The sequence below is a fragment of the Oncorhynchus keta genome, chromosome 5 (assembly GCF_023373465.1).
Source record: "Oncorhynchus keta strain PuntledgeMale-10-30-2019 chromosome 5, Oket_V2, whole genome shotgun sequence".
NCBI classification, from domain to species: domain Eukaryota; kingdom Metazoa; phylum Chordata; class Actinopteri; order Salmoniformes; family Salmonidae; genus Oncorhynchus; species Oncorhynchus keta.
The window spans coordinates 15,290,779-15,315,448 of NC_068425.1; the positions used below are offsets into that span (position 1 = coordinate 15,290,779).

The window sequence follows — 24,670 nt, forward strand, 5'->3', positions numbered from 1 at the left end:
AATTGTTATACTTGAGAAAAAGTAAAGATACCTTAATAGAAAAGGACTCAAGTAAAAGTGAAAGTCCCCCAGTAAAATACTACTTGAGTAAAAGTATAGAAGTATTTGGTTTTAAATATACTTAAGTATCAAAAGTAAATGTAATTGCTAAAATATATTTAAGTATCAAAAGTAAAAGTATAAATTATTTCAAATTCCTTATTAAGCAAACAACACAGCATGATTTTCATGTTTTTTGTATTTACAGATAGCCAGGGACACACTCCAACACTCAGACATAATTTACAAACTAAGCATTTGTGATTAGTGAGTCTGCCAGATCAGATGCAGTAGGGATGACCAGGGATTTGCTCTTGATAAGTGTGTGAATTGGACCAGTTTCCTGTACTGCTGTCAAGGCTGTAGGTAACTGGTGAAATGAGTCAGGCACAGGAGAGCTGAGATGCGTGGACAAGGTATTTAATTCAAGAAAACACCAGTACAAACACAATACTATGGTGCTGGAAAAATACCGGTACCACGAAATAAACAGGCGTAACAACAAAACCCGGCAACAATAATACCAGCCGTCAGAATACAGCCTTACAATAAAACAAACACGCACACAAACATGGGGGAAACCAGAGGGTTAAATAATGAACATGTAATGGGGGGAATTGAAACCAGGTGTGTAGAAAACAAAGATAAAACAAATGGAAAATGAAAAGTGGATTGGTGATGGCTAGAAGGCCGGTGACTTTGACCGCCGAACGCCGCCCGAACAAGGAGAGGGACCGACTTCGGTGGAAGACATCGGTGGAAGTCGTGACAACTGCTAAGTATTCAAAATGTAAAGGGAAAGGGGTAACGAGTACTTTTTGGGTGTCAGAAAAAATGTATGGAGTAAAATGTATTTTCTTTTCTTTAGGAATGTACTGAAGTAAAAGTAAAAGTTGTCCAACATTTAAATAGTAAAGTAAAGTACAGATACCCCCTAAAAACGACTTAAGTAGTACTTTATGTACTTACGTACTTTACACCACTGCTCACTACCGAGTCCCTAACTGCCTCTGGAAGCAATTTCAGCACAATAACTGTTCGTTGGGAGCTTCATGAAATGGGTTTTCCTGGCAGAGCAGTCGCACACAGGCCTAAGATCACCATGCGCAATGCCAAGCGTGGGCTGGAGCTCTCCACCATTGGACTCTGGAGCAGTGGAAGCGCATTCTCTGGAGTGATCAATCACTCATCTGGCAGTCCGACAGATTAATGTAGGTTTGGTGGATTCCAGGAGAACGCTACCTGCCCCAATGCATAGTGCCATCTGTAAAGTTTGGTTAAGGAGGAATAATGGTCTGGGGCTGTTTTTCATGGTTCGGGACCGGCCCCTTAGTTCCAGTGAAGGGAAATCTTAACGCTACAGCATACAATTACATTCTAGATGATTCTGTGCTTCCAACTTTGTGGAAACATTTTGGGGAAGGTCTTTTCCAGGCCTAATCGCCCAACATCCGTGCCCAACCTCACTAATGCTCGTTGCTGAATGGAAGCAAGTCCCCGCAGCAAAGTTCCAACATCTAGTGGAAAGCCCTCCCAGAGGAGTGGAGGCTGTTAGAGCAGCAAAGGGGAGACCAACTCCATATTAATAACCATGATTTTGGAATGATATGTTCAACGAGCAGATGTCCACATACTTTTGGTCATGTAGTGTATTTAGCAGATGTTATTGTGGGTGTAGCGAAATGCTTGTGTTTCTAGCTCCACTAGTCCAGTAATATCTAATAATACACAACAATACACACAAATCTAAAAAGTTAAAGAATGGAGTTAAGAAATATAGAAACATTAGGACGAGCAATGTTGGAGTCTGGAGTATAAAATAAAATAAATATATATATATATATATATATACAGTACCAGTCAAAAGTTTGGATACAGGTAATCATTAAAGGGTTTTTATTTATTTTGACTATTTCCTGCATTGTAGAATAATAGTGAAGACATCAAAACTATGAAATAATCATATATGTAATCATGTAGTAACCAAAACAAATTTAAATAAATCTAAATATATTTTAGATACTTCAAAGTAGCCACCCTTTGCCTTGATGGCTGCTTTGCACACTCTTGGCATTCTCTCAACCAGCTTCATGAGGAATGCTTTTCCAACAGCCTTGAAGGAGTTCCCACATTTGCTGAGCACTTGTTGGCTGCTTTTCCTTCATTCTGCGGTCCTACTCATCCCAAACCTTCTCAATTGGGTTGAGGTCGGGTGATTGTGGAGGCCAGGTCATCTGATGCAGCACTCTATCACTCTCCTTGGTCAAATAACCCTTACACAGCCTGGAGGTATGTTTTGGGTCATTGTCCTGTTGAAAAACAAATGATAGTCCCACTAAGCGCAAACCAGATGAGATGTCGTATTGCTGCAAAATGCAGAATGCAGAATTCTAAATAAATCACAGACAGTGTCACCATCAAAACACCCCCACACCATCACACCTCCTCCTCCATGCTTGGGAACAGCACATGCAGAGATAATCCGTTCACCTACTCTGTGTCTCACAAAGATACGACGGTTGGAACCAAAAATCTCCAATTTGGACTCATCAGACCAAAGGACAGATTTCCACTGTGTTTCTTGGCCCAAGCAAGTCTCTTCTTAATATTGGTATTGACTGACCATTATGTCTTAAAGTAATGATGGACTATTGTTTCTCTTTGCTTATTTGAGCTATTCTTGCCATTATATGGACTTGGGCTTTTACCAAATAGGGCTATCTTCTGTATATCACCCCTACCTTGTTACAACACAACTGATTAGCTCAAATTCACTAAGAAGGAAAGAAATTCCACAATCTAACTTTCAACAATGCACACCTGTTAATTGAAATGCATTCCAGGTGACTACCTCATGAAGCTGGTTGAGAGAATGCCAATAGTGTGCAAAGCTGTCATCAATGCAAAGGGTGGCTACTTTGAAATATATATTTATTTGTTTAACACTTTAACACTTTTTTAAAACACTTTTTTTGTGTTATTTCATAGCGTTCATGTATTCACTACTATTCTACAATGTAGAAAATAGTCAAAATAAAGAAAAACCTTTCAATGAGTAGGTATGTCCAAACTTTTGACTTGTACTGTATATATATACTGGGATGTATAGACATTATGGACAGCATATAGATAGAATATTTTGTATATCTGAAGAATACGTAGTATAGAATAGTATATGTACAGCAATAATTAAATAGGACAGGCCTTGACTAGATTACAGTATATACAGTGGGGCAAAAAAGTATTTAGTCAGCCACCAATTGTGCAAGTTCTCCCACTTAAAAAGATGAGAGAGGTGGAAAATAAGTATTTGGTCAATAACAAAAATTTATCTCAATACTTTGTTATATACCCTTTGTTGGCAATGACAGAGGTCAAACATTTTCTGTAAGTCTTCACAAGGTTTTCACACACTGTTGCTGGTATTTTGGCCCATTCCTCCATGCAGATCTCCTCTAGAGCAGTGATGTTTTGGGGCTGTTGCTGGGCAACATGGACTTTCAACTCCCTCCAAAGATTTTCTATGGGGTTGAGATCTGGAGACTGGCTAGGCCACTCCAGGACCTTGAAATGCTTCTTACTAAGCCACTCCTTCGTTGCCCGGGCAGTGTGTTTGGGATCATTGTCATGCTGAAAGATCCAGCCACGTTTCATCTTCAATGCCCTTGCTGATGGAAGGAGGTTTTCACTCAAAATCTCACGATACATGGCCCCATTCATTCTTTCCTTTACACAGATCAGTCGTCCTGGTCTCTTTGCAGAAAAACAGCCCCAAAGCATGATGTTTCCACCCCCATGCTTCACAGTAGGTATGGTGTTCTTTGGATGCAACTCAGCATTCTTTGTCCTCCAAACACGACGAGTTCAGTTTTTACCAAAAAGTTATATTTTGGTTTCATCTGACCATAGGACATTCTCCCAATCTTCTTCTGGATCATCCAAATGCTCTCTAGCAAACTTCAGATGGCCCTGGCTTAAGCAGGGGGACACGTCTGGCACTGCAAGATTTGAGTCCCTGGCGGCGTAGTGTGTTACTGATGGTAGGCTTTGTTACTTTGGTCCCAGCTCTCTGCAGGTCATTCACTAGGTCCCACCGTGTGGTTCTGGGATTTTTGCTCACCGTTCTTGTGATCATTTTGACCCCACGGGGTGCGATCTTGCGTGGAGCCCCTTATCAAGGGAGATTATCAGTGGTCGTGTATGTCTTCCATTTCCTAATAATTGCTCCCACAGTTGATTTCTTCAAACCAAGCTGCTTACCTATTGCAGATTCAGTCTTCCCAGCCTGGTGCAGGTCTACAATTTTGTTTATGGTGTCCTTTGACAGCTCTTTGGTCTTGGCCATAGTGGAGTTTGGAGTGTGACTGTTTGAGGTTGTGGACAGGTGTCTTTTATACTGATAACAAGTTCAAACAGGTGCCATTAATACAGGTAACGAGTGGAGGACAGAGGAGCCTCTTAAAGAAGAAGTTACAGGTCTGTGAGAGACAGACATCTTGCTTGTTTGTAGGTGACCAAGTACTTATTTTCCACCATAATTTGCAAATAAATTCATTAAAAATCCTACAATGTGATTTTCTGGGTTTTTTTTCCCTCATTTTGTCTGTCATAGTTGAAGTGTACCTATGATGAAAATTACAGGCCTCTCGCATCTTTTTAAGTGGGAGAACTTGCACAAGTGGTGGCTGACTAAATACTTTTTTGCCCCACTGTACAGTTGAAGTATACACTTAGGTTGGAGTCATTAAAACTTGTTTTTCAACCAGTCCACAAATGTCTTGTTAACAAACTATAGTTTTTCGCAAGTCGGTTAGGACATCTACTTGTGCATGACATAAGTAATTTTTCCAACAATTATTTACAGACAGATTATTTCACTTATAAGTCACTATATCACAATTCCAGTGGGTCAGAAGGTGACTGTGCCTTTAAACAGCTTGGAAAATTCCAGAAAATGATGTCATGGCTTTAGAAGCTTCTGATAGGAAAATTGACATCATTTGAGTCAATAGGAAGTGTACCTGTGGATGTATTTTAAGGCCTACCTTAAAACGCAGTGCTTCTTTGCTTGACATCATGGGAAAATCAAAAGAAATCAGTCAAGACCTCAGAAAAACATTTGCAGACCTCCACAAGTCTGGTTTCCAAACACAACTTCCAAACACCTGAAGGTACCACGTTCATCTGTACAAACAATAGTATGCAAGTATAAACACCATGGGACCACGGAGCCGTCATACCGCTCAGGAAGGAGACGCGTTCTGTCTCCTAGAGATTAATGTACTTTGGTGCGAAAGGTGCAGATTAATCCTTGAACAACAGCAAAGGACCTTGTGAAGATGCTAGAGGAAATAGGTACAAAAGTATCTATATCCACAATAAAACGAGTCCTATATTGACGTAACCTGAAAGGCGCTCAGCAAGGAAGAATCCACTGCTCCAAAACCGCCATAAAAAAAGCCAGACTACGGTTTGCAACTGCACATGGGGACAAAGATCGTACTTTTTGGAGAAATGTCCTCTGGTCTGATGAAACAAACATAGAACTGTTTCGCCATAATGACTATCGTTATGTTTGGAGGAAAAAGGGGGAGGCTTGCAAGCCGAAGAACACCATACCAACCGTGAAGCACAGGGGTGGCAGCATCATGTGGTGGGGGTGCTGTGCTGCAGGAGGGACTGGTGCACTTCACAAAATAGATGGCATCATGAGAGAAGAACATTATGTGAATATATTGAAGCGACATCTCAAGACATCAATCAGGAAGTTAAAGCTTGGTCGCAGATGGGTCTTCCAAATGGACAATGACTCAAGCATACTTCCAAAGTTGTGGCAAAATGCCTTAAGGACAATGAAGTCAAGGTATTGGAGTGGCCATCACAAAGCCCTGACCTTAATGCCATAGAAAATTTGTGGGCAGAACTGAAAAAGCGTGTGCGAGCAAGGAGGCCTACAAACCTGACTCAGTTACACCAGCTATGTCAGGAGGAATGGGCCAAAATTCAACCAACTTATTGTGGGAAGCTTGTGGAAGGCTACCCAAAACATTTGACCCAAGTTAAACCATTTAAAGGCAATGCTATCAAATACTAATTGAGTGTATGTAAACTTCTGACCCACTGGGAATGTGATGAAAGAAATAAAAGCTGAAATAAATCATTCCCTCTACTATTATTCTGACATTTCACATTCTTAAAATAATGTGGTGATCCTAACTGATCTAAAACAGGGAATCTTCACTAGGATTAAATGTCAGCCAATTTATTTGGCTAAGGTGTATGTAAACTTCTGACTTCAACTGTATGTACTGTACATATAGGTAGGGGTAAAGTTACTAGGCAACAGGATAGACAGTAGCATCAGCGTATGTGGTGAATGTGAAAGTGTGTGTGTGTGTGGCATCAGTATGCATGTGTGTGGTGTCAGTATACATGTGTGTACATGTTATGTGTGTGTGGACGTATGTAGTGTGTTTGTGTGTGTGTGTTGGGGTGTCAGTGTTAATATATGTGAGTGTGTGGATAGAGTCTAGTGTGTGTGCAAGAGAGTTAGTGCAAAAAGGGTCAATGCTGGTAGTCTGGGTAGCCATTTGATTAGCTATTTAGTAGTCTTGTTTAGACGTCTTATGGATTGGGGGTAGAAGCTGTTCAGGCTCCTGGTGGTTCCAGACTTGATGCATTGGTACCGCTTGCCCTGCGGTAGCAGAGAGAACAGTCTGTGGCTTGGGTGACTGAAGATTTGGACAATTTCTTGGACCTTCCTCTGACACCAACTGGTATAGTTTTATTCACTTAATAATTCATAAACAAACTTGAAATCAGTAAAAACACTGTAACTAATTGGTAGGTGTACCTTTACTTGTTACTTCTGTGACCTTTCATCCTCCTTTCTCATGAGTGAGTGAAATTAGAGGTTTTTGGTAATGGAATTACAAGGCAGAAGGCAATGTAATCTAAAGTAATCTAAAAAACAAAATATAAGTGTTGATATTAGTTGGCAGAGGTCTTTAAATGATTGTTTTTTAATGTATTTCTAATACCTTTTCAAACTTTTTCAGGTAGATGTTTTCTAAGACCCATTTTCTATCTGTTGGACCAGAAATCAAAGCCTTTGCTTATTCCACATATTTAGGGTGGAAATGGTTGGAAAGGGTATATATGCCTTAATTTGTAAATTTATAGACTCTTAGCTTTCATTTGACACCACATTTGCCATGTTCCTGTGAACTTCACATGTTGCGCTCATGGGTCCTTTTCAGATGAAATGCCGTCTGTACCGTATCTACTAGCACACAGCAGTTGAAAGAGACTATCCAGGATGACTGACAGAATTATTCCTCGTCATACGGTGGATATTCACCTTCATCTGCATTTTATCCATATCATAACCCTCAATGTATTGTTTTTATATTGGACATTGTTTTATAAATTATATTGATTACTCATAGGCTCCCATTTGAAGCTGAACTGCAGTAACAGGTGGACCGCCTGGGAGTAGGCCTCTGTGAGAGAACAGCAGGCTGAAGGGAGGCAACGGGCCGAGACAGAGAGAGGGCTCCTGCCTCCTGCACTGAGGGCCAGAGGCAGCTGAGTTGAGAGGATGGGAGGGGAGAGAGAGAGGCGGTGTCATTAGGGTAGTTTGTAATTATGTCTCTCTTTGTTTAGAGGGCCTGTGACAGGGATGAAGTGAGGGGGAGGTCTTGCTGCTGAAAAAATGTTGTGTCAGTTTGGTGAATAGTTCTCTTTCTCCCTTGAGTCTTTCTTGCTGTAGCTCAGTCTCTCTGGTCTGCCTGAGACACACTAGGAAAAAGGGTCGCCGGGCTGCATGCTACAGCCACAGCGGTGGACATTCTCATTGGGAGGCAATTCTGCGGAAGTAGACCATTCTGAGGCAATGCTAAGGAAAGGTCCGTTAGTCCTGTCATCTGGATTCTAGATGAGGATGCTTTAAAGAAGTACATTCTGTACCCATTAGAGCTCAGGATTCTGGGATACGCACAGGAACACAGCTGACAGAGTTTGCCAACTGACTCTATACCTCTGAACAGGACTGAGGTAAGTCATGCTCCCTCACTTTAAAAGTTACAAAGGTAGGATCACCTTTCAGATTGAATAAGAATAGTGCTGCTATTATAATGATAGATGATCAATGGTTAATGTTTGGCGATATGGTACAGGGCTTCTGACACTACCATTTGGCAATCATGTGATGTATTCTTTTTCTTTGGTATTCCAGTTTACTTACAGAAACTTGTTGGTACCAATAATGTGTTTCACTGAGGTTGAGGAGTAGTGACCCCTGCAAATATAGTGTATTGTGTCAATGTTGAGGTGATAATGGTGGTTATGGTGTTGACAATGGTGGTAGCCAGAGTTGACCCTGAAAGGATTGTGTTGACCAATGGGATGGAAGTGTGAGTTGACTCTGACTGGGTTTTGTTGAACATCGTCACCCCAGTGTTGACTTGCTAATAAACTCCAGCCAGGCAGACAGGGTTAAGTGTACTTTCACCTTCCAGGGGAACATCTGGTGGGCTGTCAAGGCTTGAAGACAGTCTGAGCTGCATCTTAGATATTGTGGTAGCACGTTTACATGCTCTGCTTTCCACTGAAATTGCCTGTATGGAATTTTGCATCTTTGTGGCCAGTGTCTGACTGCAATGTACTTGGTGTACAATTATCGTTGTTTAAAATGAGGAAAAGCTAGTTTTACTGAATGAATACATCTCTACATGTTCTAGATATAGAGTATCATGTTTTATTGGGGGAATCTGCTAATGAATCTCTATCACTGCTTATTTCCACGGACAGAAGAGCAGTTGAACAGGTAGATGGAGAAGCAGCTGACTATTGGCCTGTCTCTGTTGCTGGGGCTCCTCCTAGTCATGCCTGAGGTGGGGGGGCGGAAGGAAGAGTCCCAGAAGCGCCCGTCCCGCTCCTCAGAGCTAAAAGCAGGCCGCTGCTCCTACACCTTTATCATTCCCCAGCAGAAACTGAAGGGGGCGCTGTGCGTGAGCACCGAGTCCACCACCAGAGCCTCCAACCACTCAGAGGTAACGGCTCTGCGGGTTGAGTTCAGCCGTCAGCAGGAACAGCTGGAGAAGCTGAGGGGCCAGCTAGAACAGGAGGGGGCCCTGGTTACGGAGGTAGGGGCACTACGGAAAGAGAGCGGCAGCATGAACTCCCGCATTGCCCAGCTCTACGCCCAGCTGCTGCACGAGGTTATGTACAGGAAGGACCAGGTGATCGAACAGAGGCGGGTCGAGAACCTACTGCTCAACGTCACCGCACAGGTAATCAGACAGAGAGCATTGTGGGAACAGCTGTGTTCATAAGGGGGAAGTTAAAATCATATAACTGTATACCTGCTTCTACTATCTCTCTACTGTCTTAGTATCCTTTACCTATCGATGACAGGCATGTAGCACCTTGATACATCCCTGATTGTCCCGTTGTCTGTTGCTCGGTCATGGTGGACCAACATCCCAGATGCTGCAGATCTCCACTAGTTACAGGGAGCTGGAGAAGAAGTATGGAGCCCTCACCTCCATGATGAGCAACCAGAGTCAGCTCATCGCTCGGCTGGAGAAGCTGTGCCAGGCCACCAAGAACACTACCCCACCTCAACAGGTAGGGGGAGCTCTGTATTTATCAAACCACTGGCATTGTTATCATGGGCCTTTCTCAAGCACTGACCCTGACCCATGAAGCTAAAGTTGTACCATAACATACTACAGTACCCACAATGGTCTGTACAAAAGTCTTTATATATTTGTGTTTTATTGGACAGATGACCTCTGAACCCCTGAGTATCCAGTCCAGTGGGCGTCTGAATGACAGCTCACAGTCCAAGGAGATGGCTAATGATGTTCAGAGAGACCAGGGTGCCCCTCCACTACAGCCACAGGAGGAGAGAGAACCCCTGCAGGGGACAAAAGTGCTCCCCACCAACATGGCCGACACCCCTACCGACGCCCCCTTCATAAGCTTCCCTGTCACTAAGACCCCAGGTAAATCACTGCACCCTCAGAGCTTACAACTGCCAACGGCGCTTTCAGCTTAACCAACACTGTCTATGTAGGAATGAAAGTCTGTCTTTGTAAGACCGTGTGAAAGAGTAACATTATGTATCTTCCCCGGACAGCGTTATCACACATTATAACACCTTGTTTCTATTTCAGTCAATACATTGCATATCTCATTGGTTCCTGCTTTGTTTCGATATTGTTTTTCGATATTGTTTTTCTGTCACCTCTGACAACAATCAGAACAAGCAAGCTGTTTTCTTTCGGCCCTTCAAATGCTTGTTTGCTGTTGGGACCTTGAGTTTGTGTATGAAACAATGTCAGTATTATGTCAGTGTTATTTACACTCAAGAAGACACTGTGCAGAAGCTCGGGGAGTCACTGACCCACTGATAGGACTTTGTTATCTCTCTGGGAATGCCTAAACAATGTCTAATAACTGCCAACTGTTCTTATCAGAGTAGAGAAGGGGCTTTGTTAATGAGTAACACACACACACACACGCATGCACACACACACACACACACACACACACAAAGTTTGACTTTGATATAACATTTGCAAATTCATCAATAATATATGTTATAAATAACAATCAAATGGGCCAAAATATAATCCTCTTTTAGGAAATCAAAAGTAGCTAATCCACAATTTGGTACCAATGACCAGATTTGTCAGCACCTCCTCTTTAGAAAGAGCAAATGGGATGAATTCCAAATAAAAATGTATTAGAATCTAAAAAATCTAATTTACCAAACAAACTCTCTCACACACACACACGCACACACACACACACACACACACACACACACACACACACACACACACACACACACACACACACACACACACACACACACACACACACACACACACACACACACACACACACACACACACACACCCTAATCACAGCCATCTTTAGGACATTGCTATGTAACCTTGAAATACAAGGTGATACCCCCATACAATGCACGTTGTGTGCGCCACTGGAATGTGTGAGATTACAAGGCAGAGCATTCAGATGTGTGACACCACCTTGTATGGACAGGCTACTCCCCCAGTGGAGCTGAGCAGCAGCAGCATGTGGACTTCACACCAGTTACAATGTAGAATAAAGGGAGCATGACTCAGAGCTTATGTGTGTGGGATGATTGACAAGGAGATACTTGTCTATGGAATGAGTGTACAGTTACAGTATGAATAACCCCTGGTCTGGACTGTGTGAGAGAGAGGTGATGCTTAGCCTTTCTGCATCCGTTCATGCGTTGTACGCTTATCTCTTCTAGTGTGACATAAGACATACAACATGTGTTGTGAAAGAATGTCTTCTGCAGCAAAGAGATAAGCTGAAGCAAATCGAGAAAACATGTATCTGTGACCCTGTTGGCTCTAAAACAAACAGAATTCCAGACCACTCTCTCCATTACGTGTCTCACTCACTCCCTCATTTCCAGCAGTTGGTTGAGCCTGCCTAGTTGCAGGTGGGCGGAGTTTGGACTTCCATTAGTTCCATTGCACCAGACAGGCTCAATCGAGCACAATTATGACTATTTGAACCCAGGTTCCGAAATCCTAACTGCCTTTGTGAGCCACAAACCTACACCATCTCTGTCCCTCAGGACCCTGGAGGGACTGCCAGCATGTGCTGGACTCGGGCGAGACCACCAATGGGATCTACCTGCTGCGTCCACAGAGCGCCAACCGGCTTCTGCAGGCCTGGTGTGAACAGACCAAGGCCCAGGGAGGCTGGACCGTCATCCAGAGGAGACAGGACGGATCAGTCAACTTCTTCAGGACCTGGGAGCAGTACAAGGTGCTCTCACCTCCAGTTTGCAGTGAGCCACTAAAAGTGAAGCACTCAAGAGCTTGTTATGACATCAGCCAGTGTGCTATTACCATTGTAATACAAAACACACAGTGAGTGTGTGCACTGCAGACCCATAATCCTTTCCCCTCCTCCATTTGCCTTTCATTTCAGCTGATTATATGTGATGAAACATGAGCTGTATAGTTACTGTAATTGACAACCATCACAGTGGGCTATAAAACCAGAAAAACAGCTGGTATTACTGCTCAGAGACTCAAGAGTATCCTTCAGTTGAGGACGGTTTAACACCACAGAAATCATGAAAACTATTGCTACAGTGAACATAACCCTAAACTATCTGTTGTACCCCTCCACCCCAGCAAGGCTTTGGGAACCTGGATGGAGAGTACTGGCTGGGTCTGGAGCACCTCTACTGGCTGACCAAGCAGGCCCACTACAAGCTTCGGGTGGCTATGGAGGACTGGCAGGGCCGCCAGGTGTTTGCAGAGTACGACAGCTTCCGCCTGGAGCCTGAGAGCGACTGGTATCGTCTGAGGCTGGGGGAATACCAAGGCAACGCCGGAGACTCAATGTCCTGGCACAATGACAAAGCCTTTACAACTCTGGACAAGGATAAGGATGCTTATTCAGGTGAATCCACTCTGACCTCTACTACCCTCTCTCTTTTCATTTCTGTCTCTTTTCATGGCTGCCTGTTTGAACACCCAGGTTTGGCTTGATGAGTTGGTTTCTCTCTCCATTTCCTCATTAGGGAACTGTGCCCACTTCCAGAAGGGGGGCTGGTGGTACCACATGTGTGCCCACTCCAACTTAAACGGCGTGTGGTATCGAGGGGGTCACTACCGCAGCCGCTACCAGGACGGGGTTTACTGGGCAGAGTTCCATGGGGGCTCCTACTCCCTCAAGACAGTCACCATGATGATCAAACCCACCTAACCCTCTTCCCATTACATATACACCACAGGAGGTTGGTGGCATCTTAATTGGGGAGGACGGGCTCGTGGTAATGGCTGGAGTGGAATAGTTTCAAATGTGTTTGATGCCATTCCATTCACTCCGTTCCAGCCATTATTATGAGCCGTCCTCCCCTCAGCAGCCTCCTGTGTTATACACATGTCAATCATGCATCACAGCAATATTATGGTTCCTTCATGGATGAGGAAGGATGTTAATAAAGTTCTTATATGTTAAACAGGTATGTTAATAAGACAGCTGAAGATTACACCACAAGGTGAAGTAGGAGTCCGTTTCTTTTGCTAATGAGAACTGACGTTGTGGTTTGATGCAGTGGTGTAAAGTACTTAAGTAAAAAATACTTTAAAGTACCACGTAAGTCGTTTTTGGGGGGTATCTGTACTTTACTATTTATATCTTTGATGACTTTTACTTTATTACATTCTTGAAGAAAATAATATACTTTTTACTCCATACATTTTCCCTGACACCCAAAAGTACAATTTGAATGCCTACAAGGACAGGAAAATGGTCTAATTCACGCACATTAAGAGAAAATCCCTGGTCATCCCTACTGCCTCTGATCTGGCAGACTCACTAAATACAAATGCTTTGTTTATAAATTATGTGTGAGTGCTGGCTATCGGTAAATAAAAGAATGTGCTTAATATAAGGAAAAGGGTTTGCTTAATATAAGGAATTTGAAATGATTCTACTTTTACTTTTGATACTTAAGTATATTTGAGCTATTGCATTTACTTTTGATACTTGTGTTTATTTAAAACCAAATACTTTTTTACTTACACTCAAGTAGGATTTTACTGGGTGACTTTCACTTTTACTTGAGTCTTTTTCTATTAAGGTATCTTTGCTTTGACTCAAGTATGACAATTGGGTACTTTTTCCATCACTGGTTTGATTCAGTCATGTTTCAGTTTAACAGTTTCCTCTTTGCACAGCATCAGGGTAGGGTTTGAATTTCCTCTTTAAAACACTTGCTTCACACAGTAAGCTCTCTGCCTGAGATACACTAACTGGCACTAGCACAGTGTTAGGACCGAGCCTGGACCAACGGGTGGACCATCAGTCAGGGCATCCTGTCTTACAACATCCCCCATCACCCTCACCTTGCTCAGCATGGGGTACCAGAGAACTACCATGATCTCACTCCAGAGGATGTTGGGCCTCCTCATGCTCATGCTGTTACATGGAAGTGAGTGGTTAATTTGGTCCATACTTATCTATTAATATCTATTGTTGTGATCGCTGTGTGGATTATGATGTTTATGTTGACTGTAGTTTATCATATAGTTATTATCTACTCTGGTGATATAGTAACTGTTTTCTGTCTCCCAGTTTTGGTACTTAAACATGTGCTCGCCTCCCGCTAACAAAACTTGAACGGAAGTTGATTGTTGACAAAGGAAATTAGTTTTAACCCCACAATGGACAATTTGAAGGCTAATATTTGAGAGCAATTAAAGTCAAGAAATTAAAGTATTCAATGAGCGATAAAAAAGTTATATTGATGTGTTGCAATAAGGTAACAGTCATCAGTAGACAGGGCCCTGAGTTTTTCCTGATCAGGTCACATGGATAGAAACAACTCAGGACCCTAATTTGAGGATACAATTATATAATGACATGAAATCACAAGAAACACACACTCACTCAGGTACAACTCAGACACTGTTGATGTTGTTGAGTGATATGTAAGTGTCTAAATGGGTGGGGTGGGTGTGAATTTCCATGTGGTGTAACATTGAGAGCAACATATATGACTGCTGATGGTGGGTGTGGTGCTTGATTGTTAGTATGGGTGTTTGGCTAGTATGTGCTAACCTATTGTCACGACTTCCACCGAAGTCGGTCCCTCTCCTTGTTCAGGCGCCGTTCGGCGGTCGACGTCACCGGCCTTCTAGCCATAGCCGATCCACTTTTAATTGACCATTTGTTTTGTCTTTGTTTTACACACCTGGTTTCAATCCCCCCAATTACTTGTTTATTATTTATCACTCTGTTCCCCCATGGTTTTTGTGAGTGATTGTTTGTATATATACAGTCCGTTATTGTGGGCCAGTTTATTGAGTTGTATTTAATGATTCCTTGAGTAAATTACGTTCCTTACTCATATCTGCTGTCCTGCGCCTGACTCCTCCACACCAGCTACACACAGGCCAATTACACCTATATAAACTCCATATTTGACAGAAGCACCATTGTCAAGTTTGTAACGCATAGGGATGGACGATGTGCTTTACAGTGCTCTATTAAGCTATTGTTGTTCCATGATATACTGTACTTGAACAATCAGAAATGCGTCTGAATATTTTGGGAAAGGTGATTCCCCTTTCAGCATGTTTCAGAAGGGATGAGATCATCAACAACCTAATGTAATATTTTCATGAGAAATTTAAATGTTTGGGTAACCAATTATCAGCCATGTAATATAATGTGTCTCAGAGTTCACCCGTACTACAGTTTCCAGGAAAGGTCATTGTGAAATCCAACCAAAGACTGAAGACACCACCCACTCTGACTTTATCACCAGCTGCAGATGAAGCCGGTCTTCCTGACATCAACCTCCTGACTCTGGAGCCTCCAGTGGTGGTGGTGAGACACGGGAATCCACTGGAGGTCAACTGCAGCACATTGTTCAATACTCACCTAGGGATGCACTGGGTCTCTACAGAAGGAAATACAAGCTTGGAGAAAAATAGCCAGTTTGTCACCTGGAACATGGCTGTGGTGGACTGGGGTACACAGGCTCGGTGCAACATAAAGTTGAATGGGAGTCTCCTATGCAGTCAAGACCTTACTCTCACTGTGTACAGGAAGTGTGTCCCATTGAATATGAGTAGACTCATCAGGAAAACATCACCGTTTAGTATAAAAAATGTTGTTTTTTCTGTACAATAGTGAAGTCCACTATACAATTAACACATACAAGTAGGAAGTGTAAAGGAGAAATGAAAAATACATGTGGAAAACAATTATTAAAAAAAGTATTTATATCACAAAGATTCCAGACAGCATCTCCATCTCTGTTCTGAACCACTCTGGTCCCATGGTGGAGGGGACAAAGTACCCGCTGCAGTGTGACATCCAGAACATCGCTCCTCTACAGAACCTGGTTGTGAAGTGGTACAAAGGGAATGAACCCTTAGATAATGTAACTTACAGTACTGTCAGTAAGACACCAGTGGATGTGTCAGATACTCTGATGATCAGCCCCAGTAGAGATGAAGATGGAGCTCAGTATAGATGTAGAGCAGAACTGGACCTGGGACCAGAGGGACCACAACCCCATCCTACAGTGACATAGGAACCTCTCAACATTACTGTGCACTGTAAGTTGGCTATTAATCTTGATCTTTTTCATAAATCAAAAACACTTGACGGGTATGGCTTTCAATTCCAATTGAAATCCCATAAGTTGCATAGTTTTGAGTGGTCTACTCTAAAATCACCTCCTTTCTCCTTGGATGCTCCTAAGTTCCTTCTAGGGAATGACACAGTGGTGAGTGCAGACAGTAATGTGTCTCTGAACTGCAGTGCTGAGGGGAACCCTCCTCCTGAGATGAAGTGGAACTACACTGCTGCATGCAATGTGAAGTTGTCCACTGAGGAGCGCCAGAGGACTATTAGAATCACCACAGCCACGTCTACCAACGCTGGGATCTACATCTGCACTGCCACGAATAGAGTTGGGACAGCCACCAGAACAACAACAACAGTAATAACTCTGAAAGGTATTATAACTGACCGACTGAGGGTCATGTTATGGTAGAAATGTAGCTGACCCTGATGTAGTGATTCATGTTGTCAAAAGACATACTTCATTTTCTTTCAGTAAGATGAATGAATGAATCACATTTAATTATAAAGAGCTGAATTGCGAAACAGAAATCCTAGATCACAAGCTAGCCTGAATCAATTTATAAGCAGAATTGGTCTGAATCATGTCTAAACTCTCCTGTTCTCCTTCTATTTCCTCTTCAGATGACCCCACAATTATAATTATTGTAATGATTACATTAGTTATCCTGGTCAGTACACTGATACTCCTGAAAGTCTTCTGTATGTTGAGGAAAAGACGAGGATATTATAATTTCATAACAATCAACACCACAGACGTCAACCAGCCAAACAACGTTCCAATGATGCCACTGTCTACAACATGGGTAGGCAAATCTGATCCAGAGAGGTATCCTACGAAGGTTTGAGGAGTTACCTAGGTAAATTAGATCAACTCTGAGTTCAACTCGGGATAGCCATTCATAGGAAAGTGTCTCACCCTTTATCCAGGTACATTTCAGAACTAATCTGCTCCTGAGCAGGCTAACTCCAGCCCAGTAGAGGCTGCTGAGGAGAGGATGGCCCATGATAATGGCTGGAACATAGCGTGGATGCCATTCCACTGATTGCGCTCCAGCCATTTACCACGAGCCCGTCTTCCCCAATTAAGGTGCCACAACCTCCTGTGAACTCCACTTACACTGAATTAAATGATTGAGCCACGAGTTGAGGACATATGAAATAAGAATCCCTCCCGCTTATAAAGATTGCGTCAACATCCACTTCGTTTTAGGATGACAATCTTTTATTCATGAAATGTTTTTTGTGTGTACATTTAAAAAAAGTTTAAAATATATCACATTCCCAATTTAGTAATGACAGAATGTATTTTAAACTTCACGCAGTAACACTTTTGTATGACATGAAAATTATTTGGTGTTCAAGCAACAATGGGATTTAATAAATCAAATCGTTAAAAATACATTTCATCCACATCATTGAACAATTCATTCTGAATGAAAAGCTAAATATATTTATTTTCAAACAACAATGAGACTGCATGATCTGCAAAAAAAATATTTAAAATGTAAGATTAAGGTGGGGATTCAATCGGACTAGTGTATTTTCCTAGATTTAGAATGTGACTTTGAGTAACAAATCTATGTGAGTTCACTGTTAATGTAGTTGTATTGGATTTGGAGTCAATGTCAACTATGTGTAGATTAGACACATAGGGCTGCAACTATGGTGGGTGGACATAAAAACATTTAATTTTAATTTTAAATATCTATGCGACCGCTCGGAGAAAACTGCATGTCTTAAAGCACACCGTTGCCTCGTTTTGTATCACATTCCAATGATAAACTGTGGGGGACAAAAAATGCAATTTCAGAATGTGGGGGGGACAGAAAATGCAATTTCAGAATGTGGGGGGGACATGCCCCCCGCCCCCAGGGAAAGTTGCTCCCCTGCTTGGAATTACACTGCATAAGAAAATAACAAAAGGAAATGTATTACTGCCATGTGCTGGCTGCCCTCTTGAACAAATAGTGTTGTAAAATTTGAGGATTTATGTAAGTGTGAAGTAGCTATGTGTGTGTGTGCTTACCTCAGTCTAGAAAATTACTCTGAATACTGTCAATACATAGGCCTTGATTCAGTGGTACAGTTTGTTGAATTGTGTTTAAACAATCTTAACTATGAGCTTTTTGTGTGACTAGCCTTTTTTGAATGCTTTTAGATTTAGATTTTTGGCTATTCAATTGTCTTGCATCTGTCATCATACAAAGGAATATAATAAGAATGTTCATATTTCTATATCAATGCTTAATTGTATTGCTTGCTGTAGTTTAATTACAGTAGAATCTGAACATTCATTTTCCCTGAACTATTTTCAAAACGGTTTTTAAAAGTAAATAAACAAGCGTCACTGCTTATGACATGCCAGTGAACATTTTATTGAAGGTAAATACATTATGGAACTGTCCCTTTAAGAATTAGGATTTGGGAGTGACGCGGATATGAAAACTAGTTTATCCCTCTTTCCTTTGCAACGGATATTGTTTAGATTAACTAGACTAGTTAGCGATAACTAGCTAAATTATAGGGAGAAATGATTCTCACTGTTTAGAAACGGAAAGGATACCAGAAGGGGTATTTGAGCGTCCTCTGAATTCATATTTCAGGGTTGAGGCGTCATCCAAATTGGGATAACTTTGAAGAAGTTCTTTGTATTCAGGGATCCGCTGATAAGAAGACGTTAAACATGGACTGGGGAACGGATCTCTGGGTGAGTATGCGAGCAGTCTGGGTATCTGCCAAGGGCTTTAGCTCTCGTGAAGTTTTGCAAAGTATTGTTTTTGCCACTTTTAATGTAATGTTTCATGTAGCTTCATCTATGACTATGAGCATAACAAGAGACTGGGTTTGATGGAGGTAGTCAAACAATACTGAGAATGATTAAGAATGATTTTCTTGGGGGAGATCCTCCCAAGATAATGTTACTGTTTAAAACAAATTTCCTGCAATTCTATGTATTTTGACATGGCGTAGTTCTATGACCGGGGTGGGAAAAAAATGTAGACCACAGGTTAGGTGTATTTAGGATGCTTTGAACATTTAAATTAACTCACAATTTGATGACTTTGTTACTTTGAGATTTTGGGGGGATGAAGTATGTTTTTGTTTGTTTGTGGTTTGACACTTTATCCAGACAGTAATGAAATGAGATCGGGACACAGGCAAATGCTAGAAACAGTGGGAAGGTTGTAAGCAGGGATTGATCCCTTTCTCATGTGGAAAGTTGTATGCTCGGAACAGGAATTTTTAATGGTAATGGAAGTGGGTAACACTTTTTTATTTTTATGGGTCTGGAAGAAAATCCTACTTGGTTTCCAGGAGAGTTGGCCACACATCTATGTTTCCCAAGTGCTGGGTGTTTGAAAAATGTCTTAGAATCACCCAAGCTTGATGAAAAGTCTAATGAATATCAATATTCAGGTGGTTTATGCATTCTAAGGATATAGATTGGGGGTAAGGCCCTGCGATAGACTAGCGTCCTATCCAGGGTGTGTACTTTACATCAAGCTGCCTCACGCAACAGAAACAGTAGATGGGCTCCTGCCCCATGAGCCGTTCCAGCTCGTGCAAGCCAAGGCTCGTAAAAAAGGATACTTACTACTTATGCTTACTATATAGTTGAAGATCCTCGCTGTCATCTTACTCTACATAGTCCCCCTACCATCTCTGCCTAGCTTGTGCACAATACTAAAATATTTGATTCCTGGAGCATTGAGTATCAATGATTATTTGTATCATTTATTCAAAACTGTCCATGAATAGCTGCAGTAATACATAGCCTCATTCATTTTCAAACACACAAGTAGCCATATCAGACTTCAAATATGTGATTACAGTGGCACAATTGGAAAGAAGTGGAATAATAAAATGTGTGGGGAATGTCAGTCGTGTTCCTGCTGACAAGCACAGAAATGACGCTATACTTTAGCCCATTGTTGAGAATGAGAATTGTTCCACTGATCATACTGAAGTAAATTGATAATAACATCTCTTGAAGACAAGATGTCCTAAATCTGACCCTACATCCTAACCAAACAATTGTTCTATTCATTGCTCCCCCTCTAGAATCAAACATACAGTTTTCGGTTCACAATCTGTTTGACAAAATTATTTATCACCGAACGAGGGGACTAATGCAAGTGTGGAGGAAATTGACTTTAGTACATGCTGTCTAAAGGCTGCATTCTATCAAGCTGATTCCTACTCCAATATGTGATAGATGCCGTATAAATGCTGTTGGAACACTAATGCACATGTTTTGTGAATGTCCTGTGGTGTCCCCGTTCTGGTTACATGTTTTGTGAATGTCCTGTGGTGTCCCCGTTCTGGTTACATGTTTTGTGAATGTCCTGTGGTGTCCCCGTTCTGGTTACATGTTTTGGGAATGTCCTGTGGTGTTCTGGTTACATGTTTTGGGAATGTCCTGTGGTGTCCCCGTTCTGGTTACATGTTTTGGGAATGTCCTGTGGTGTTCTGGTTACATGTTTTGGGAATGTCCTGTGGTGTTCTGGTTACATGTTTTGGGAATGTCCTGTGGTGTTCTGGTTACATGTTTTGGGAATGTCCTGTGGTGTTCTGGTTACATGTTTTGGGAATGTCCTGTGGTGTTCTGGTTACATGTTTTGGGAATGTCCTGTGGTGTTCTGGTTACATGTTTTGGGAATGTCCTGTGGTGTTCTGTTCTGTTTTACATGTTTTGGGAATGTCCTGTGGTGTTCTGGTTACATGTTTTGGGAATGTCCTGTGGTGTTCTGGTTACATGTTTTGGGAATGTCCTGTGGTGTTCTGGTTACATGTTTTGGGAATGTCCTGTGGTGTTCTGGTTACATGTTTTGGGAATGTCCTGTGGTGTTCTGGTTACATGTTTTGGGAATGTCCTGTGGTGTTCTGGTTACATGTTTTGGGAATGTCCTGTGGTGTTCTGGTTACATGTTTTGGGAATGTCCTGTGGCGTTCTGGTTACATGTTTTGGGAATGTCCTGTGGTGTTCTGGTTACATGTTTTGGGAATGTTCTGGTTACATGTTTTGGGAATGTCCTGTGGCGTTCTGGTTACATGTTTTGGGAATGTCCTGTGGTGTTCTGGTTACATGTTTTGGGAATGTCCTGTGGCGTTCTGGTTACATGTTTTGGGAATGTCCTGTGGCGTTCTGGTTACATGTTTTGGGAATGTCCTGTGGCGTTCTGGTTACATGTTTTGGGAATGTCCTGTGGCGTTCTGGTTACATGTTTTGGGAATGTCCTGTGGCGTTCTGGTTACATGTTTTGGGAATGTCCTGTGACGTTCCTGTGGTGTTCTGGTTACATGTTTTGGGAATGTCATGTTTTGGGAATGTCCTGTGACGTTTTGGGAATGTCCTGTGGCGTTCTGGTTACATGTTTTGGGAATGTCCTGTGACGTTCCCGTTCTGGTTACATGTTTCGGGAATGTCCTGTGGCGTTCTGGTTACATGTTTTGGGAATGTCCTGTGGTGTTCTGGTTACATGTTTTGGGAATGTCCTGTGGCGTTCTGGTTACATGTTTTGGGAATGTCCTGTGGCGTTCTGGTTACATGTTTTGGGAATGTCCTGTGGCGTTCTGGTTACATGTTTTGGGAATGTCCTGTGGCGTTCTGGTTACATGTTTTGGGAATGTCCTGTGGCGTTCTGGTTACATGTTTTGGGAATGTCCTGTGGCGTTCTGGTTACATGTTTTGGGAATGTCCTGTGGCGTTTTGGTTACATGTTTTGGGAATGTCCTGTGGCGTTCTGGTTACATGTTTTGGGAATGTCCTGTGGCGTTCTGGTTACATGTTTTGGGAATGTCCTGTGGTGTTCTGGTTACATGTTTTAAATTGCCTTACTAAAGTTTTGGATTACCCTGTGAACAAATATCCACTTTGTTTTTGTTGAATGATGACTGCATTTGTACTGCAACTGGTTCAGAAAATGAATCATTTATGTGGGGTTGACATCAGCAAAAAAAAGTTATCCTTAGTGCTTGGATTACCCCTCCAATCCTCTCACCTCAAACATTTTCAAGATATTGTTTGTATAGAGTGATCAGTGGCCGTGATAAATAAAGCTCAGGCTAATCCAGTTGAGGCATGGGATGTATTATGCAAATCTCTATCAGATATCAACAACTCTTGACCAAGCAATGGACATGCATAGTAAGGGCCAATGCGTGAGAGTTTGCAGCACTGAGTCTGCTTTAAGTTTGCTTTAAAAACCCCTAGAGTCGATGTCCACGCCCTGCGGAACTCTAATTAGCATAATAATACATCTGTGAATTCAAGCGAGAGGGCAGTATTTTTGTTGTTGCATTGGATGCATCTCAATCCACTGATGTTGCAGTTCCGCATCTGCGGTGAAAGGTGGCAGAACTAGAGTAGGGTTTGTCAGACCATGAGACATCCTGAAAATCTGTCTTCTCACAAAACCGTATGTAGCATCCAAACGGTTTGGCCTGCAAACTATTATGACTCCTCTATGGAAAGATTACTCCATGGGACACATCTGAAGTTGGTACAGACGATCTTCCAACTTCTGTTTGTAGCATCCTAACAGTCTGGGCTACAATAATATGACCCCTCTGTGGAAAGGTTAGACTCACGAACATGTACATGTCAGTTGTTTTGCTCTAGTATGCCCACAGGCCTCACAAGACTCATCTGAACCTCCCCCGGCACCAGTTGAAAGAAATTAATGGAAGCATAGACTGTGCATTCGGGAAAGTATTCAGATCCCTTCCCTTTTTTCACATTAAGTTACATTTCAGCCTTATTCTACAATGGATTAAATTCATTTTTCCAACATTAATCTACACTACCCCGTAATGACAAAGTGAAAACAGTTTTTTTTTTAAATTTGCAAATATAAAACAGAAATACCTTATTTACATAAGTATTCAGACCCTTTGCTATGAGACTCGAAATTGAGCTCAGGTGCATCCTGTTCTACAAGCTGATTGGAGTCCACTTGTGGTAAATTCAACTGATTGGTAAATTCAATTAATTGGGCAAGATATAAGCTCCGACAGTTGACAGTGCATGTCAGAACAAAAACCAAGCCATGAGGTTGAAGGAGTTCTCCGTAGAGCTCCGAGACAGGATTGTGTCAAGGCACAGATCTGGGGAAGGGTACCAACACATTCCTGCAGCATTGAAGGTCCCCAAGCACACAATGGCCTCCATCATTCTTAAATGGAAGAAGTTTGTAAGCACCAAGAGTCTTCTTAGAGTTGGCCGCCTGAGCAATCGGGGGAGAAGGGCCATGGTCGGTCAGGGAGGTGACCAAGAACCCGATGGTCACTCTCAGACCTCCAGAGTTCCTCTGTAACCTTTCAGAAGGACAACCATCTCTGCAGCACTCTACCATTCAGGCATTTATGGTAAATTGGCCAGGAAGAAGCCACTCCTCAGTAAAAGACACTTGACCGCCTGCTTGGAGTTTGCGAAAAGGCACCTAAAGGGCTCTCACACCATGAAACAAGATTCTATGGTCTGATGAGACCAAGATTTAACTCTGGCCTGAATACCTAGCATCACGTCTGGAGGAAACCTGGTACTATCCCTACTGTGAAGCGTGTTGGCAGCATCATGCTGTGGGAATGTTTTTCAGCGGCAGGGACTGGGAGACTAGTCCGGATCGACGGAAAGATGACCGGAGCAAAGTACAGAGAGATCCTTGATGAAAACCTGCTCCAGAGTGCTCAGGACCTCCAGGCTGGGCTGACGGTTCAGCTTTCAACAGGACAACGACCTTAATCAAACAGCCAAGACAACACAAGAATGGCTTCAGGACAAGTCTCTGAATGTCCTTGAGTGACCCAGCTAGAGCCCGGACTTGAACCCGATCGAACATCTCTGGAGAGACCTGAAAATAGTTGTGCAGCGACACTCCCCATCCAACCTGACTGAGCTTGAGAGGATCTGCAGAGAAGAATGGGAGAAACTCTGCAAATACAGGTGTGCCAAGCTTGTAGCGTCATACCCAAGAAGACTCGAGGCTGTAATCGCTGCCAAAGGTGCTTCAACAAAGTACTGAGTAAATGGTCTGAATACTTATGTAAATGTGATATATTTCTTTGAAATTAGCAACATTTTCTAAACTTGTTTTTGTTTGTGATTTGAGGTATTATGTGTAGATTGTTTTCCTTATCAATGTAATCAATTTCAGAATAAGGCTGTAATGCAACAAAATGTGGAAAAAGTCAAGGGGTCTGAATACCATGTATACAATGTACACATACGCATGCATACATACTGAACAAAAATATATAAATGTAATGTGCGACAAGTTCAAACATGTTACTGAGTTACAGTTTATGTAAGGAAATCAGTCAATTGAAATAAATTCATTTGGCCCAAATCTATGGATTTCACATGACTGGGAATACAGATATGCATCTGTTGGTCCCAGATATCTTAAAAACAGAGGTAGGGGCGTGGATCAGAAAACCA

General features: G+C 42.2%; 2 protein-coding genes across 5 annotated transcripts in view; both read left to right on the forward strand.

Moving 5' to 3' along the window:
• The first annotated feature begins 7,611 nt into the window (after positions 1-7,611).
• Positions 7,612-14,982, forward strand: LOC118384789 (angiopoietin-related protein 2). The gene is made up of 7 exons (XM_035771518.2): positions 7,612-8,094; positions 8,851-9,332; positions 9,529-9,669; positions 9,830-10,049; positions 11,687-11,880; positions 12,255-12,525; positions 12,647-14,982. Exons 2-7 carry the CDS (start codon positions 8,871-8,873, stop codon positions 12,829-12,831), a joined length of 1,473 nt encoding a protein of 490 aa, XP_035627411.1. The 5' UTR covers positions 7,612-8,094; positions 8,851-8,870; the 3' UTR covers positions 12,832-14,982.
• A 3,685-nt stretch (positions 14,983-18,667) lies between these two features.
• Positions 18,668-24,670, forward strand: part of LOC118384549 (cdc42-interacting protein 4 homolog) — a 29,518-nt gene continuing 23,515 nt past the window's right edge. For 2 of the 4 annotated variants that reach the window (XM_035771163.2, XM_035771164.2), the window contains exon 1: positions 18,668-18,937. In XM_035771163.2, the coding sequence (XP_035627056.1) occupies positions 18,914-18,937 (24 nt within the window). In that variant the 5' untranslated portion in view covers positions 18,668-18,913. The remainder of the gene's footprint in view (positions 18,938-24,670) is intronic. The other 2 variants (XM_035771165.2, XM_035771167.2) reach the window with 1 other exon arrangement.